The 16,745-nt window shown below is 35.3% G+C and overlaps 1 protein-coding gene and 1 pseudogene across 3 annotated transcripts; both read left to right on the top strand.

Annotated features, from left to right (window-relative positions):
• Nucleotides 1–502: 502 nt before the first annotated feature.
• On the top strand, nt 503–2,591 carry LOC148861535 (noroxomaritidine synthase 1 pseudogene; annotated as a pseudogene). Its single transcript, XR_016094938.1, has one exon. The product of XR_016094938.1 is annotated as a noroxomaritidine synthase 1 pseudogene (transcript).
• Nucleotides 2,592–6,397: 3,806 nt separating this feature from the next.
• LOC148861536 (uncharacterized) lies at nt 6,398–14,677 on the top strand. 2 transcript variants are annotated; one of them, XR_016112332.1, is made up of 6 exons: nt 6,398–6,483; nt 6,764–6,887; nt 8,456–8,570; nt 13,714–14,197; nt 14,289–14,368; nt 14,473–14,677. XR_016112332.1 is itself a non-coding variant. In XM_088982493.1 (4 exons), exons 2-4 carry the CDS (start codon nt 6,794–6,796, stop codon nt 13,814–13,816), a joined length of 312 nt encoding a protein of 103 aa, XP_088838619.1. In that variant the 5' UTR covers nt 6,398–6,483; nt 6,764–6,793; the 3' UTR covers nt 13,817–14,275. The 2 variants fall into 2 exon arrangements, 1 of the variants encoding a protein (XP_088838619.1); XM_088982493.1 differs by lacking the exons at nt 14,289–14,368; nt 14,473–14,677 and having other exon boundaries at nt 13,714–14,275.
• Nucleotides 14,678–16,745: the final 2,068 nt, after the last annotated feature.

A 16,745-nucleotide genomic window follows, 5' to 3' on the forward strand; every position in this document is an offset into this window, starting at 1 on the left:
GGTTCAAACTATCGTTAAGATATGCCATTGTATATTTGGGGTACCGATACCCATTTTTAAGGTATTTAAAAAACTCTTTTTTAATAATTAACATAAAACGAACCATGCTTTTGAAGCAAAATTTTGAAAAAAAAACAAAAAACAAAGGATGTGCATGGTTCCAAGTTTTGATATTTGATACACCCCTCTTTGGCTATTGGGGTGTATTGATACTAATTTTATGTTTAATATATCAAACAAGCTATATAAGATCTTAATTTAATTTTATGTTTTTATATCTTTATTATTTATAAATTATTATATGCTTTCTTTTTGGTTGAGGTATAATCCTTACGCCTCACCCTATGATACCCAACCACCCTTTTAGTTGCCTTAAATACGCCAACTTACCCTTGAAAAAGATTTAAAACAACTTTAAACAATTGTTTGTAGGAATCACTCATGTGGTACTTAAGCCCCACGATACACCACAGAGAGTTCAAATCAGCCCCCACCAGATTGCCCCCACAATAACGTCCCACAGCGCATCCCCGCCGTGCATTGTGAACATCTCCTGATGTTCCTAATAATACACAGGCGGGGATGTGCCGTGTGACGTTGTGGGGGGCAATCTCACCCCACGACAAGTACAGAAGAATCGGGAGACAAGGGCTCCTTTATAGCTAGAGCTATATAAATATAACCGGATATGATCACGGCTTTCACGGTGAATTAGGCAGAACCGCAGAAAAGATGACATTCTTCTTTCCATGTGTTTCATCTGCAGGTTCAGAGAATCAAGTTTTGGTAGCCATTATTGTTTTCTTCTTGTGTTTGAGATGGTTGTTCAGACAAAAGAAGCAGCAAATCCCACCGAGCTGGCCACTCCTAGGCTCACTCCCTGCTCTAGTCTGCAACATGAACAGGGTACTTGATTGGTGGACTGACGTTTTCATCTCGCTTGGAAAGAATACCTTCTACCTGAATTGCCCAATCTTCTCAAACCTCAACTACGTGGTCACCTGTCATCCCAAGAATTTCGAGCACATCCTCAAAACAAATGCGGACAACTACCCGAAAGGGAGGAGCTTCGACGAGGCATTTGACGTTCTGGGTGACGGTATATTTAACGCAGAGTCCGACTCCTGGCTTGCACAGCGGAAGACTGCAAAATCCATCTTCAGTACGATCCAGTTCCGAAGATTCGTCAACGACACGCTCCAGACGGTGGTCGACGAGAAGCTTCTGCCCCTGCTTGCTCGTGCGGCCAGGGAAGGCTCTACCCTTGATTTGCAGGAACTGATCATGCGGTTCACCTTCGACGTCATTAACATTACCATCTCCGGCAAAGATTTGGGGGGTCTTTATGAAGATTTCCCTTCCGACGTGCTTTCACAGGCCATTGATGATGGCCAAGAAGCCATACTTTTCAGGCTTTCGACGCCAAAGCCGCTGTGGAGCCTGCTGCGATTGTTGAGGGTTGGGCCAGAGAGGAAGTTGGCTAAGGCATGGGAAACGGCGGATGGCTGCATTGTGGATCTTATCTTGCGCAAGAAAGAACAGTTGCTTAAGGGTATAGAAAGCGAAGCAAACTCGCTTCTCTCCAACCACATCAGATCTCAGGGAGAAAACAGCGACTGGTCCAAGGCTAGGGTCATGTTCCTCAGGGACATGGTGCTCAACTTTTTTCTGGCCGGACGGAACACTACTGCGGCTGGCGTTATGTGGTTCATCTGGGCGGTTTGCAGAAACCCTCGTGTGGAGGAGAAGATCCTGCAAGAGTTGAGGCTCGCGATCTCCCGTAAGCAGTTGAAGGAAGGCAGCAAAGACAGTAGTGATCAGGAGTATAAGAACAAGCAGCAGCCATGGAGTACGTTCGATTTAGACGACGTAGGAGACCTGGTGTATCTCCATGCAGCAATCTGTGAATCCCTGAGGCTGTATCCAGCACAGCCCATGAACTTGAAGAGTGCAATCAAGGGAGACGTGCTCCCAGATGGCAGTGTTGTGAAGCCAGGGGTGAAGATAATGATCTCCATGTATTCTCTTGGGAGGATACCGTCGATCTGGGGGGACGACTGTCTGGAATTCAAGCCGGAGAGATGGATCCTTCCCGATGGGACTCTGGACAACGACAAGATTTCTAAGCTGTTTTTCGCCTTCAGCACAGGGAAGAGATCTTGCTTAGGCAAGAACACGGCTTTTGCCATAATCAAGTTGGCTGCTTCTGCTGTGATATTCAACTTTCAGGTTCAAGTGCCTGAAGATCATCCTGTCATTAAACCGGGCATCATGCTTGAGATGAAGGGTGGTCTGAAGATCAAGGTAAAAGAAAGGGCCAGTAGGCCGTTCTAATAAATAAGAAATTTGGATTTTTGTACGAGTTAATTTAATGCATTGGTTAGGGTTTCTCCCACAAAGAAGATGTATATGCATGCTTAATTATTAGTATGTGCAAGGTCCGTTTTTTTTTTGTTTTATTATAACTATGTGGCTAGCTGCTACTCTGGTCGTATTTTAGGTTGTGTTTGGTGGGAGCGAAAGATGTAGAACTACTTTTTAAGCTTTCAGTATTTAACTAATTTAATGTATATATATTAATTATCAGTCTATTAGAACATTGTTTGGTATTAACATATAATTCACTTACAATCAATGGATTTTGGTTCGTCCACAAGGATAATTGGGGTGTCCTACTGTCCTCTTTGGTGGTCTATGTTTCACAGCCTCCGCTATCCACAGGACCCTGTCCTCGTATGACGTCTCATGTTGGACTAGGGAAAACTTTGGCATATATACTCTCCGTGCCTTCAGCGTGCATGTCTCGATCAAGCAGGCATACTCTGTGAGTAATCTACATCTTTTGCACTTAGACTCGACGCTGAAGTATATTAACCAATCAAAATTCAGAGAGTCCGGATTTCCTACTAACTTCCCTCTATTCCCTTCTCTACTGTTGTCCTTAATCATGTTAGAGGAGTCCACTTTAGTGTAACAACTAACCAAGAGTTTAACCCCTCCGTTAAATATTCTTTTTAAAATATATCAAGTCTTCAAACATTAATTAACCTTTTCTTAAAAAATAACTATTTCATTTAAGCCCAAATTCTTCTTCCCCATTAAATACTCTTTTTTGTTCTGTGTGCTTCATCCTTAATATACACAAATCCCTTTCAGATTTCTTCAATGAACCAGTCTAGCATTTATGCTTTTACGTTATAAGTAATTAAGTATGATCTCCCTCCCTACTCCGCTACTCTCTGCTACTTCCTCTCTGTATTCTCTCCTTACACTACATTTCTGTATCCAATGGATCGCGGAGGGATGATAAGAGCAAATCCTTGGAAGAAAAGAGTGATAAAATCAGTCTCTGAAATAATCGTCGCGTCGTTGTTGGTGGTAGTCTTCGATGTCGTAATAGCTACGGCACTTTAGCTACGGTCAAAAAACCGTAGCTACGGTGACATAGTTGGCGCCCACGCGCCCTTGTCAACAGTGCCTTGTTGAAGGAGAGAGTGGTAGCAAGGCCAGTTATTCCAACTATTAGCAGTTTTGATGCTTGGGAGTTGGGACAGAGATCGTTTCTAGGTTGATGTGTTGACGATCAGCGGATCTTATCAAAAGAATGCCCAAGAATGCATCGAAGCAGGGCGTCGAGTAGAAAAAAAAGCCAAAGAGGTATATGAAATTAACAATAATGGCGACCTGGAATCGGGTGGGATGTATTACAGATGGGACAAGTACACGCCGAGGATGTTGGCCGAACAGGGCTGTTTCATGCTAGTTACGGCGTTGTCCTACTTGGGTGTTTTGGAACCATGGCCTCTGCATCATGGTTACAGGGCCGCCATTAATGGTAGATCATCCCATCAGCGGACCAACGACGAGCAGATCAGAAGACTGTACGTCTTGTCCATGTTTGACCTCAACAACCAGTTCCCCATTGTAATCCCCAAGCAGCTGATGAAAACTGATTTCTTTAGGAAGGAAATGAATCTGAATCTCAAGTCAGTAAAACTTAATGGGGATGGTCTCGTTTGACGTGCCAGTGCAGAAAAACAGCTGGGTTTCAAAACTACAACCGCCCCCCCGACGATGGCGAGGGCGACGGACCTCATGAAAAAGCAAATTACATTCAGATCTAACAAAAGAAAGGGAATAAGAGGAATAAGATTCTCGGCCTGGATGAAATACTACGCCTGTCTCTATCTCCCATCCTTCTCATGGGATCATGACACAGCGAGTTTATTCAGGACTTTGATTGCTTACGAAGAGAAACTCTACGGAGACAGACGCTACAGTGAAGTGCTGGAATACCTCAAGTTCATTTCGGAGCTTATTCGCACTCCGACCGATGCCAGAGTCCTGGCGTTAAGTGGAATTGTTGTTGCAGAAGCCGGATTGATGGATAACGAATTGCCAAATGCATTAAGTAAATTAGTCGAAATAAGAGAGGTACACAACCTAAATTTTAGGGCTGGGCTTGAGTTGAACTAAAACCTAGACTAACCTACCTAATAGACCTGTTGATGGGCCGAGTTCGGGTCGGGCTTTGTATATGGGCCGAGTTTGGGTCGGGCTTTGTATATATATCAATAGAATACATTCAAGCCCGAGCCCGAGCCCAGCCTGACCATCGGGCCTAAGTCTTGAGCTTGAGCCTGTTCATGGTCCGGCCAAGCTTGGGCTTTAGGCCCAAATTTTAGGGTTGGGCTTGAGTTGAACTAAAACCCGGACCAACCTACCTAATAGACATGTTCATGGGCTGGGCTAGACTTTGTGTATGTATCAACAAAATACACTCAAGCCTGAGCCCGAGCCCGGCCTGACCATCGGGCCTAAGTCTTGAGCCTGAGCCTGGCCCTCATATAAAGCTCGAAGCCCAAGCCCGGCCTAACCATCGGGCCTAAGTCTTGAGCCCAAGCTTGGCCCTCATATAAAGCTCAAAGCTCGAGCCCTACTAAAAATTTGAAAACAGATTTTTTTTTCTTTTTTTATTCAATAAAAATTGTTTTATTTATATTAAAAACCTTCAAAACTAAAAAATAATAAACATCTCATTATTACTTGGAAAAAAAGAGAAGAAGAACAAAGAAAAAATATTATATATATTATTTTACTAAATAAAATATATTTTTATTATTTAATATATATTATCAAGTCAGGTTCGGGCTTAGGCAGGGTTTTTTTAAGAAAGACCAAGCCCAACCCAAAAAAAATCAGGTCTGGTTCTTTAGGCCCGAGCCCGTGCTTGCGGGCCTAAAATTATGACCAAGCCCAACTTATTAATGGGCTGGGCCGGGCTAGACCATCGGGCTACCCGGCCCATTTACAGGTCTACTATCTAATATGCACCACTACCAAAAATACAAGTTTAACTTTTTAGTTCAAATGGTCTGAATGGTTCAACCATCCAAGTCAACACTAGTTTGAAGATAGGTGACCCATGACCCGACCTTTACCTAACCATTCTTTTCAGACCAGGATGGGTCAGGCCACCTTCTAGCTTAGGTTGCTAGATGCAAGACCCTAACCCACCATTTTTGGGTTCGGTAAGGTCGGGTTCACGGGTTGAGTCTACATTTTTCCAGGTCTAGGTGGTTTGCGGGAATAGGGGTTTGGAATTGGAATCGAAATGGGCTATTTTGATTTCAACTATTTGATTAAGTGGAATTAGAACCCCATTCCCATTCCTGTTGGAATGGCCATTCCCTAGCCCCTTGTCTAGGAACGAAATCCTATTCCGGCTTATTCCAATTCTCATTCTCATTGCTGTTTGAATGAAAAAGATTGTGGGAATAGACCATTCCAGTTCCGATTCCAGCTGCGAACCAAACAAATCCTTAGATTACTATGTGGTGCACAAAAACATTTTATTGACACCTCTCTCTTAAATGCCTCTCATCCTAGTTTAAACACATTTATGAAACAGGTGTCAAGAAAAAGAAAAAGAAAATTGCTTAATCATTTTATCCACCGAGTTCTCCTACCAGATCCAGTTAGGAGTGATTTAAAATCTTAGATAATGATTTACTGGTTTTTTGGTTTTTGGTTATGATATAGATTTTTCAAATTAAATGAGATAGAATAAATTACAGATTTAGGAATTTGTTTATTCATTTTCCTATTCTAATGAGATAGAATAGATTACAAATTTTTGTATTCTTACTGTGTTTTAAAATAGATTACAGATTTAGGAATTGGTTTATTCATGTAAATATTGGTTATGTTGCAAATTTTTTTGTCTTAATTTCTAAATGATATTGTGAATATTTATTGCTTCTCATTTGTAATAATTTTATTTTATTGCTTCTCATTTGTGAAACAAATTCACAAGTAAGCATCTCCTCCAACACCCTAAATGTGCACACAATACACCCATCCAAAGAAGTGCTAACAAATGGTTTTATTGGCAGGCAGCTGATAGGCGTGCCCAATTGCCCATAACAATTATAGCGAAGATGGTCTAAATCAGCTGAGCAAAGAGGATTATATGTCGGACAGGTGGCCCCCCATTTCTGCATTAAAATTTGTAGTGCTTGTTGTTGAAACTTTGATATGTGTGGTTCTGGCTCTGGCTCTGGCTCATCTGACCATGCCATCACTACCCATTTGCTTTGTTTATGTGTGGGCCAGCATTACCGAGGCTTCACCTGTGCCTGTTAAACTTTGATATAATGTTACAGGAATATGCATAAATTGAAATGATTATGGCTCTCCTTTTGTTGTGCAACTGATAGAACCAGTTCATTCTTGCATGTTTTTTTTTGTTTTCTATGCCCAGCTTAATGAGGGAGAGCAAAGGATTGAGGAGATGAACAAGGAACAAGAGGCTTTGATAGACATATTTTCAGAAGAGAGGAATCGGAGAGACAGTGAAGAGGAAAATTTGAGGAAAAAAGTTGAAGGTGAGGAAGATGTTTCTCCTTAAATTTGCTTATCAACTTGCATTTTGTTTTCCAGTGTCATAATTTCTTTCTACGTATTTGTTTCATGAGGTGAATTTTATTTTTTGAATGATGCTTCTAATACTGTTACTTTTCAATTTTAATAAACTCTTTCTTGATCATTATTTCTGATAAAAAAAATCTTTTTTAAGAGCAAAATCTAGGTGATGCTATCATGCTAAATATCACAACATTCCATGAGATTCCTCTTAAACTAGAAACTCTATAACAATGAATATGGAATGTCATGGTGCTTGCTTTAAACCACACTTCAAAATGTATAGTATCTATTTGATATTTGTTTTTAATTGGATTCGAATTCATATTTGAAAAGCCAATCGATTGAATTTGAATCGAATATTCGATTTGATCTGAAAATGTTAGCATAGTAAAGGAGCTGAAAAATCTAAATCATTATCTCATTAGAAAAAGAACTGAAAAATCTGAAATTTTTAGCATAGGAACCACTCCAATACTATAATCAAATTACCTTGGGAAAAGAGGTAGGGGATGGCGGTAGGCGTGGGTTGCAACACAAGGTGATGTTGGCAATTCACATTGAGACTGAGAAAAGAAGATGATTCACTGTCTCACTATCACAGAGACTAAGAAAAGAAGGTGAATAGTGATGGGTTCCCAACGGTGATACATTGTCTCATTGTCATTGAGACAAAGATTGAGAAAAGAGAGATAGAGGTGACAAGATGAGTGATGACGACGATGAAGGATGACGACCGGTGATGGACTAGCAGTGGTTGCTTGGGCAACGTCTGGTGACGGTGAAGGGAGTGATGGAGGTCGGAGGGTTAGGGTTTTACACTTTTAGGGTTTTGAGAAAGAGATTGAGAGAGGCTTTCTTAGGTTCAGGTTTGCTCGAATGAAAGAGTTTGATGAGATTTTCGAACTCATTATTTGTTATTTTTTATTTTCTTTTTTTAATCTTTATATTATATAATAATATAATATATATTATGTAATATATTAATATATATAATCTTTATATTATATATATAATTGGTTTGGATATTTATCGGATTGGATCAATGCATATCCAAATCCAATTCTATAATTTAATCGGTAAAAAAATGATATTCAAATTCGATCGAATATCTAATTTGAACTATCCGAATTCGATTCGATTATACCAAATCTTGGATTCGAATTGAGATTTTCAAATACCATTTACAAGTCTAGATCCAGTCTCACCTTTAGCACTGTTATTTGTTACATGAACTTCATATAGACTAAATGTTAGGTAGGGACTAGGGAGAACCTTGTTGCTTCTCTTATATATTTGTACATGAATAATTGAATATACATTTATTATACAATACTTCACCAATGTGTATGGATTGTTTTCAAGGTATATGTTTGGCATTGATGCTGCAGATGCAGCACTGCTGATTGGAAGCACCATTTTTTGAAAAAATGGTGCCTTTTTTTTGTTTAAAAATATTGATGCCAAGTTGGACGTTTCCTGAAGCAACAATACTTTTTGTTTGATACCAATGCTCTATGTCTGTTTTCAGCACTGATACCTATTATAGAAAATCCACATCATGTCTTCATTGGCAGCAACGAGCTACAATCTGAGGAAATGCCAAATTCGATGTTGCTCCAAACCACGCTTTCTCAATTTCGAAGGTATAACCTGAAACACCATTTTTTTATAAAATATGAAAAAATGATTTCAAACAAACAAACGTTTCTTAAAGTACCATTTTTTTCTGACATAACACCAATGTGTCACCATTTTCTGGAATGCTAAATAAAATCAACTACAACGTGCATGGGTCAAAATATATTGTTTTTTATGTTTACGGTTGTTTTTGTTTTAGAAAACAAGACCATACACATTAATGATCACTCCCTAAATTAGTAATTGAAATTTGGTCTAAATAACCTCTTAAGTGGGACTCATACAATAGTTTATTGCAATTCTTATTAGATGGATTAATTCATGGTCAATCTAAACTTTTAGGTCACCAACCAAATGATCATATGAATATAAATAGAAGATTGGAAGATTCTCTGTCAGAAATTTTCCATATATTAAACCAATTAATATACCCTGTTTAGAGATGAATATCTGATTTAAATGATAAATATCCACAAAAATTATATCATAAAGAATACAATAGCTGATAGTTTGTAAAAAAAAAAAAAAAAAAAGAGCACATACATCCTTTTTTGTATATAACAAGAACACCATGCCTGATTTTTCTGGGCTCTTATATCTATGTTATATGATCTGATTGTAATATCATTTTTTTATCTAGTACCAGTAATATAACACCTTATTATTCTCTCTCTCTCGAAAAAAAAAAAAAACTTGGAAGATGCAATAATCTATAAAGAAAAAGAACAAATCAACTTAGTTATAGTATTGGATCAAGGCATATCTCAACAATTGTATCCTTTAGAATGTATATGAACAATTAAAATTTAAACCCTAGGAAAACCTAACAATACATTTCTGTCTGAGTCACAGAGTAATGGTAAGTCAAGAGCTATATATAAAAGAAATTTCTGGTGAATTGGCAACAGTTGGTTACGCTCCTTCCAGTTTGTGTATAGATATAGAAAGAATGGCTCTCTCTAATAGTCAGAACTAGATCTATTCATGGGCCATGCTTTACTCATTAATAGAAAATTTCTAGGCCTCAGCCCAAGCCTGGCCCGATTATCAACACCATTCTTGAGCTTGAGCCGCTGAAGTTCTGTGTATGTTTTGCAATATCTTAGTTTGACTTTTTAATTTTATATTTTTATTAATAAATTTTGCACATTAAAAATATGGAAAATTATCAAAAATTCACCATCAATTTTCAACATTTCTCTTAAATTTATCACAACTTTTCAAAATGTCTAAAACTCACCATGTCACTTACTTGACGTTAAAGAGACTAACGGCTGTTAATGTATTACCATTTTAACCTTCATAGAAAAATATAAAATATATACATATATTTTAATATTTAGATATGAAAAAAAGGAAAAAGTTGAAAAATATTCTCAAATATAAAATACATAAAAGCACAGAAATTGCAAAAAATATAAAAAATTATAGAAATTGCACACAAAATAAAAATTTATTTTCAAATTATAGAAACTATAGAAATTGAAAAGCAAAATCAGAAAATAAAAATTGTAGAAAAAACACAAAAAGTTATAGAAAAACATAGAAATTGCAAATAAATAACAAAAAATACAGGGAATTTTATAGATTGTAGAAAATAGAAAAATGTAAAAAAATACAGAAATTATAAAAAAACATTAGAAATTATAACAAAACACTAAAATGTAAAAAAAAAGAAAATTGAAAAATAAAAAATGCCCTTTTCCTCTAACTCACCATTCAAGGGTGATTTGGTCATAAAAATTGTTATTTATGTTGATGTGGACACCTCTGTTAAGAAATACTAACGGTGCACTAATGGAAGGTGAGTTTTGAAAAACAACAACTTAATGAGATGGTGAATTTTAGAGGTTTTGAAAGGTTGTGGTGAGTTTAAGAGAAATGTTGAAAACTCATGGTAAGTTTTAGACAATATTTCCCTAAAAATATTGTTGCTTAGGCTCAATTTGAAAAGTACAAATACAAATATATACAATACAAATGTATACTAAATAATACAAAATACAAGGTTTTGCGCTCTACATATTTATATTTGTACTCCTTCCAAACTGAGCCATAAGATACAATTCTACACGTGATTAATTAAAGTGAAAATGGAAAAGGGTTAGGGCTTGATGGTTGGTAGCTTAATAAATTACTAAAATAGTAATACAATTCATTACTTGATACCTAATTATCTATTACTAATCTATATTTGGGTGAAAAACTTAACGTACCCTGAGTTTTTCAAATAGACTTAGGTTATACATTGTGGACTGACCCCATTGGACTTAAGCATACCTCCATCAATGAAACAACTCATTTAAATTTTTTATAAAACCCATTCCCTTTTTTTACTTCCACTAGCACCAAAAGCAACCTGCTCTTCACTCTCCTCATCCGATCTTATGCTCCCTTTGGCCTGGTTGAGTTGCTATCAGTTCTCGTTTATCTCTTGATATGCAACATCAGTAATTTTCTTATTTGGGTTTAGAAGATCTATTAGGCATATTGCAAAGCGTAGTAATCTTATTGTATAGAAGATGTCCTCCTCTACATCATTACTTGGCAATATCGTAGATAGGGGTGTCAATGGATTGGTTTTGGGTTGAACTCCGTTCAAATCAAAATTTATTTAGACGGATTGGATGGATCAATAAGACATTGAATTTGGACGGACTGGACAGACCAACATGACATATTGGATTAGACCTAGTCTGTCCATAATGATATTGGATTGAGCCAATATCTGGTCCATTGATAGAAGATAAGAACATAAGTGTCAATGGACCAGGTTTGAGTTGAAACCAATCTAAATTAATAAAAACTTTTGAACAGATTAGACAGTTTCTGGACTGGTCCAAAATATTCATTGGACTGGATTGGACCAGGTCCAATGGTAATGGACTCACATTGGACTGGACCGGATTGGACCAAATCCAGTCCAATTGACACCCCTAATCGCAGACATCCTAATGTTCCATCTGAAATTAAAAGGAATGTTGGGGGAGGAATGAGAGAGAGAAAACCACTTGCATGAATTTGAAAGTTTTAAGATAGATTTTGAAGATTTGAAAAAGAAAATAAAGAGTAGAAGAATCACAAGGTATTTTAAGGGGTTCGGCTTGTGTCAGGCAAATCAGTGCTAGCACAGTTCGAGCAGCCCCTTGCGATCTTGTATTGGGAATATCTTTCATGAATTAAATCACATAAGTAGAACAGGCTTTGTGGGACTCTCTTTTAAGTCTCTTTCTAAAAAACTCAAGGTAGCACTGAATAGACGAGCTCCATGAACGCTGAAAATATTGCTTTTTAAGCGGTCGGAGGTCATTCGGATGCACCTCTGAATGCAGAAAAAACCTCATAATATTTTAAAGGGAAACATAGGAAACCTATACAAGGTTTATAAAAATTTTCCTACATTTCCCTTTCCTTTCCCACTTTTACTTTCAAACCAAACACAGCCTTAGTGATTGAGCTACCTCCGAGCACATAGCGAACGAAATTTTGTTTCCAACCATTCCCCCGTGTGAAAATCAAAAACCCGAAATCACCCATAAGTAAACGGTGTTGATTGGTCTCCCTACCATCCCTTGTTCCGAGTTTAGTGTATTCTGGTTTGTTCTGCATTTTCTGGTTCCGCGTTTTCGTTGACCAGTGACAACCGTTTTGTTTTCCACTCTCCCCACTATTCTCTTCTTCTTTGTAGCCAGTGACCACTACGTTTGCGTTTTCCGGTTTTCTATAGCCTTTTTCTTGTTCACGGTGGCCACTCTGTTATTTGTTTGTTCTTGTTTAGGATGGCCACTTTGTTTTGCATTTATAGAATGAAGAACTCTGTGTTTTCTAAAAGAGGAGAAAAGGAATATAGAGAGGAGACCTAGATGGGGGAAGAGAGGAGAAAAAGATTAAGAGCGGAAAGTAAGAATGAAGGGAGATGTGGAGGAGAAGAGTGGCTGCCATTACTCTGGTGCTACTACTGCCCGTGAAGAAGAGAGGAGATGGGTGTGCTATTCTAAAAATCAATTAAAAAGATTTTGTAAAACCTTACTTTATGTGTGCCCCATGTAAAAATTAATCAAAATTTATTTCTCCGCCATACCCTATTTTTATCTTCTTGCCACCAATCACTTTTTTTTTTTTATATTACTTTATTTTTTAATATTTATAGTTTGAACATATAGTTATTTTTTCTCTCTAGAATTCCACTTTTTTTTCTATAAATAAATTAATATGTCTTTATAATATTTAATAGAATATTATAATATTTGTTCAATTAATACTTTTTATAATATTAATCTTTTTATTAAATTTGAATCCTATTTCATTTATTAATGTATTGTTTCTTAATATTTATTTTTTATTATTTTATGACATGATATTTAATCATTTTTGGGGGTAAATTTGTAAAATGCATATGTTTAGATGACACAACATTCAGATAGCTGAACTACTCGACTATATTCAGATAGCTGAACTACTCGACTATATTCAGATGTCCGTAAAATATAGAAAAGCAAATTTTCCACTGAATGATTTCAATGCTTTTTCGGACCTCAAACTTCAGATTTATTCCAATGCCACTTTAAGTCAATTTAAGAGAACTTAGAGTATATTTAAGGCCCCATTTGGTTTGTGGGAATAGGGGTCTGGAATCGGAATGAACTATTCCGATTCCAACTATTTGGTTGGGCGGAATTGGAATCCCATTTCCATTCCTGCTAGATTGGCATTCTCCCATTTGAGAGAATTGTCATTCCCTGCCCCTCCCTTAGGAATGAAATCCCATTTCTGCTGATTTTAATTCCCATTCCTATTCATGTTTGAACCAAACAGATTATGGGAATGCACCATTCTAATTCCAATTTTGGAGAATTTCAATTCCAATTCTGATTTTGATTCCAACTGCAAACCAAAAGGATGTTAGCCGGATGTGCGTAGCCTCTCACCCATAAGGGTGTCAATTGGACTGTATTTGGTTCAATCCGATTCAGTCCAATGTGAATCCATTACAAATAGATTAGGTCCAATTCAATTCAATGAATATTTTAGACCATTTTAAATGATTCAATTCAACTGGATTGTTCACTTTGTTCAAATTTATTTTAATTTAGATTAATTTTAACCCAAACCCAATTCATTAACACCTATATTTTTATTTTGGAACAGATTGTTCACCGCCGCTGTCAGAAATTGCAGCAGTGGTAGTGATTTTGGTATAGTTGTCGCAAGCGATGGTGGCCACTGCAACTCCCAAACGACAAAAGTTTAGACATCACATAATACTGATCAATACCCACCCATTCACTGCAGCATATCTGAATGCCGATCTGGACAGAGGATCTAATACAGAGGTACCTTCATCATCTCCCACGTATATTCAAGAGTAACAAGCCTGGCCATTAAGTCTGGACAGAGGATCGTATACGAAAGCCTGGCCATTAAGTCTGGACAGAGGATCGAATACGAAGAACGGTTTGGTTCATAGAAGTAAAATATCTGAATCCAAGGTGGTCTCGAAATTTGATTCACGGATTCAATCTCCAAGTCTCACTTCACGACGGGGATACCATGTCTTACCCTTCCGTTAAGTCTCACACAACGAAGAGGAGAAGGGGGCGGAGGAAGAAATCACCGCCGCTCCACTTCAACTGTAATCGATTGTCATTGTTTACTTTTTCTTCATAACTTCATGGATTAGGGAATTGGAATTAACGAGGATATAGATTTGTTCAACGTTGTAGGTACAGCTTACTTTTGAAGAGCCTGGAACTGGTGTTACCATTGTTAAGCTAACCCAGATGGACGTACCAGAGGAAGATAGGTTGGGTTGCTGTGGTTCTTTCTGTTATTTATATTCTTCTGGTTTTGGGGCATTTTTAATTGTTTTTCTTTTCTGATTATTACTGTTTGCAAGTTGCGGTGCAGATATGGCAATGCTACAGTTGTTGAAAACAACGGCTGGTGGGAGTTCATCTTCTACAACAAAGTCTAATCACCATGCCTTTCCTTGCTCCAAACTCTCTTCCTAATTTTTCATTTTTTTTGAATTTTTCATTTTTTTAATTCTAAATAATTATCCATTAAATCAATAAGGAAATAGTATAGGTTTAACTATTTCTAACAACCATAAAGAAACAGGGATTTGCTTTTATAATGTTCAGCCAAGTGGCACCACTTTCTCCTAAACTTATTTATCTCCTAAATTATCTCTCACTCCTATTTATCTCTCAAATTATCTCTAATTTAGTAAAGAGATTTTCTCCTAAACTATCACTAATTCCTATTTATCCTCTCCCCCACTTTTTAACTACATCTATCTGATCTATCTATAGAAAGTTTCCATTAACAAAATTAAGAATTATCTAAATATTATAACGAAATTATATACTAACCCTAAAATATTTATTCAAAACTCAAAATTAATTATAATAGATTTAATCATATTCATATTATTAACAATTCTATATTTTTACAAAATTCATCAATAAATTATGTAGTAAGAATATAAATTATAATTCTACAAATTATTCCATTTTAATGTTATTCAAATAATAAAAATTTAACATTAAAAAACTAAAAGATTATTTAAATATTTCAATAACTAAATATCTTAAATAACAAACATTAAAATAGATAAATAATTATATAACAAAATATTTAATATTATGTAATAACTTTAAAATAAATAAAATTTAAAAAATGAAAAATTTTAAATATTTTACAAATTATTTTAATATTTAAATAACAAAATTTTTAACATGGCTAAATTTTAAATAGTTAAAATAACGAAAATATGTAATAAATTAAAAAAAAATCTCAAAAGTAGAAAAAGAATTATAATAGATTTCATAATATTCATATTAATACTAATTTAGTATATTACAAATTAAAAATGAATTATGTAATAATAGTACTAATTATAATTTTATGGATTATTAAATTTAATAAATAATTAAAAATTTAAAATTATAAATAAAAACATTATTTACATAACTAAATAATATAGTAAAAAACTAATTTCACTTATATCAATTAATAATTATAGAAATTTATTAGTAATAATTTTACAATAATATTGTGTATTCATTATTTATTTATATATACTAAAATTAGTATTTATTGTATTCTCAGTAATTATTTGTTGTATTTTTGATAAATATATTTTCAATAATTATTTATAAATCTATTTTTGTTTTGTTATTTAATAGAAATTTGTCAATAATTATTGGAGTTTAAAAAACTATTATTTGACTTTTGAAATTTACTTTATTGTATTTTTGTTATAAATTTATTTTTATTAATTATGTATTTTTGTAATTACTATATTTTTATTAGATATCTATTGTATTTTTATTATAAATTTATTTTCAATGATTATTGGAGATTAAACTATTGTTATTTGTTAGAGATCAAACTATTAATTTAGAGTACTCAATGATTGGTTTAGTTCGGTTGCAGGCTTTATTTTGCCAACCAAATCGACTTGGTTAGGTTAGGAGTTTGTCACCTAAAAATGACTGACCATTATATAATAATATATAGTATATAATATATTAAAAAAATAAATATTTTTCAACTTTATTATACTATATTATTTAATTATTATATATATAAACAATTGTATACATCAAAATTCATATAAAATTAAAATTTTACGTTTTTTTTTTCAAATTTTTAAAATAAATAACTTGTTCCGATGCATGGTCCAACCTGGCCCAATACGAATCCGTACAAACTCAAGCCGTGGGATATATTGAACCGGCCCTCCAAAATATCCCAAGGGACAAAAGTACGGCCCACGGATTAACCCAACACGACCAATTTTATAGTTGTCCATTCTTAACTAGTGATATAAAAGAATTAAAAATTAATTCTAAGGATACATGTTGGTGAAACTTATTGTACGTATCCTGAACGCCACGGACCTGACACCAGATCCCTGTGTTCAAGAGAAATGCATGCAAATAAAGTTTGCAGAATTTATGGGGGTTGATGAAACAATTAATTATATGGCTACAAGCAACATATATAGGCCACATACCACCACAGTGAATATTAGCATCTTAAACCTAATGAGACAATATCCATCACGAATTAATTAAAATGAATTAATGCTGAATTGTACGAATACACCAACCATTATTTTTCTTTGTTAAATCCTTTGGAAAAACAAGGAAGGTACGTTGTTGTTTCTTGGG

Source organism: Nelumbo lutea, chromosome 4 (genome assembly GCF_056320005.1).
Source record: "Nelumbo lutea isolate HS-2025 chromosome 4, American lotus-T2T, whole genome shotgun sequence".
In the NCBI taxonomy this organism is placed as follows: domain Eukaryota; kingdom Viridiplantae; phylum Streptophyta; class Magnoliopsida; order Proteales; family Nelumbonaceae; genus Nelumbo; species Nelumbo lutea.

What these genes read in the sequence shown, in the direction of transcription:
- LOC148861536 (XM_088982493.1), top strand. Translation starts at nt 6,794, where the DNA reads ATGAACAAGGAACAAGAGGCTTTGATAGACATATTTTCAGAAGAGAGG. An exon ending in TTTGAGGAAAAAAGTTGAAG is followed by an intron (nt 6,888 to 8,455) that starts GTGAGGAAGATG and finishes GTCTGTTTTCAG; the next exon opens with CACTGATACCTATTATAGAA. An exon ending in ACGCTTTCTCAATTTCGAAG is followed by an intron (nt 8,571 to 13,713) that starts GTATAACCTGAA and finishes ATTTTGGAACAG; the next exon opens with ATTGTTCACCGCCGCTGTCA.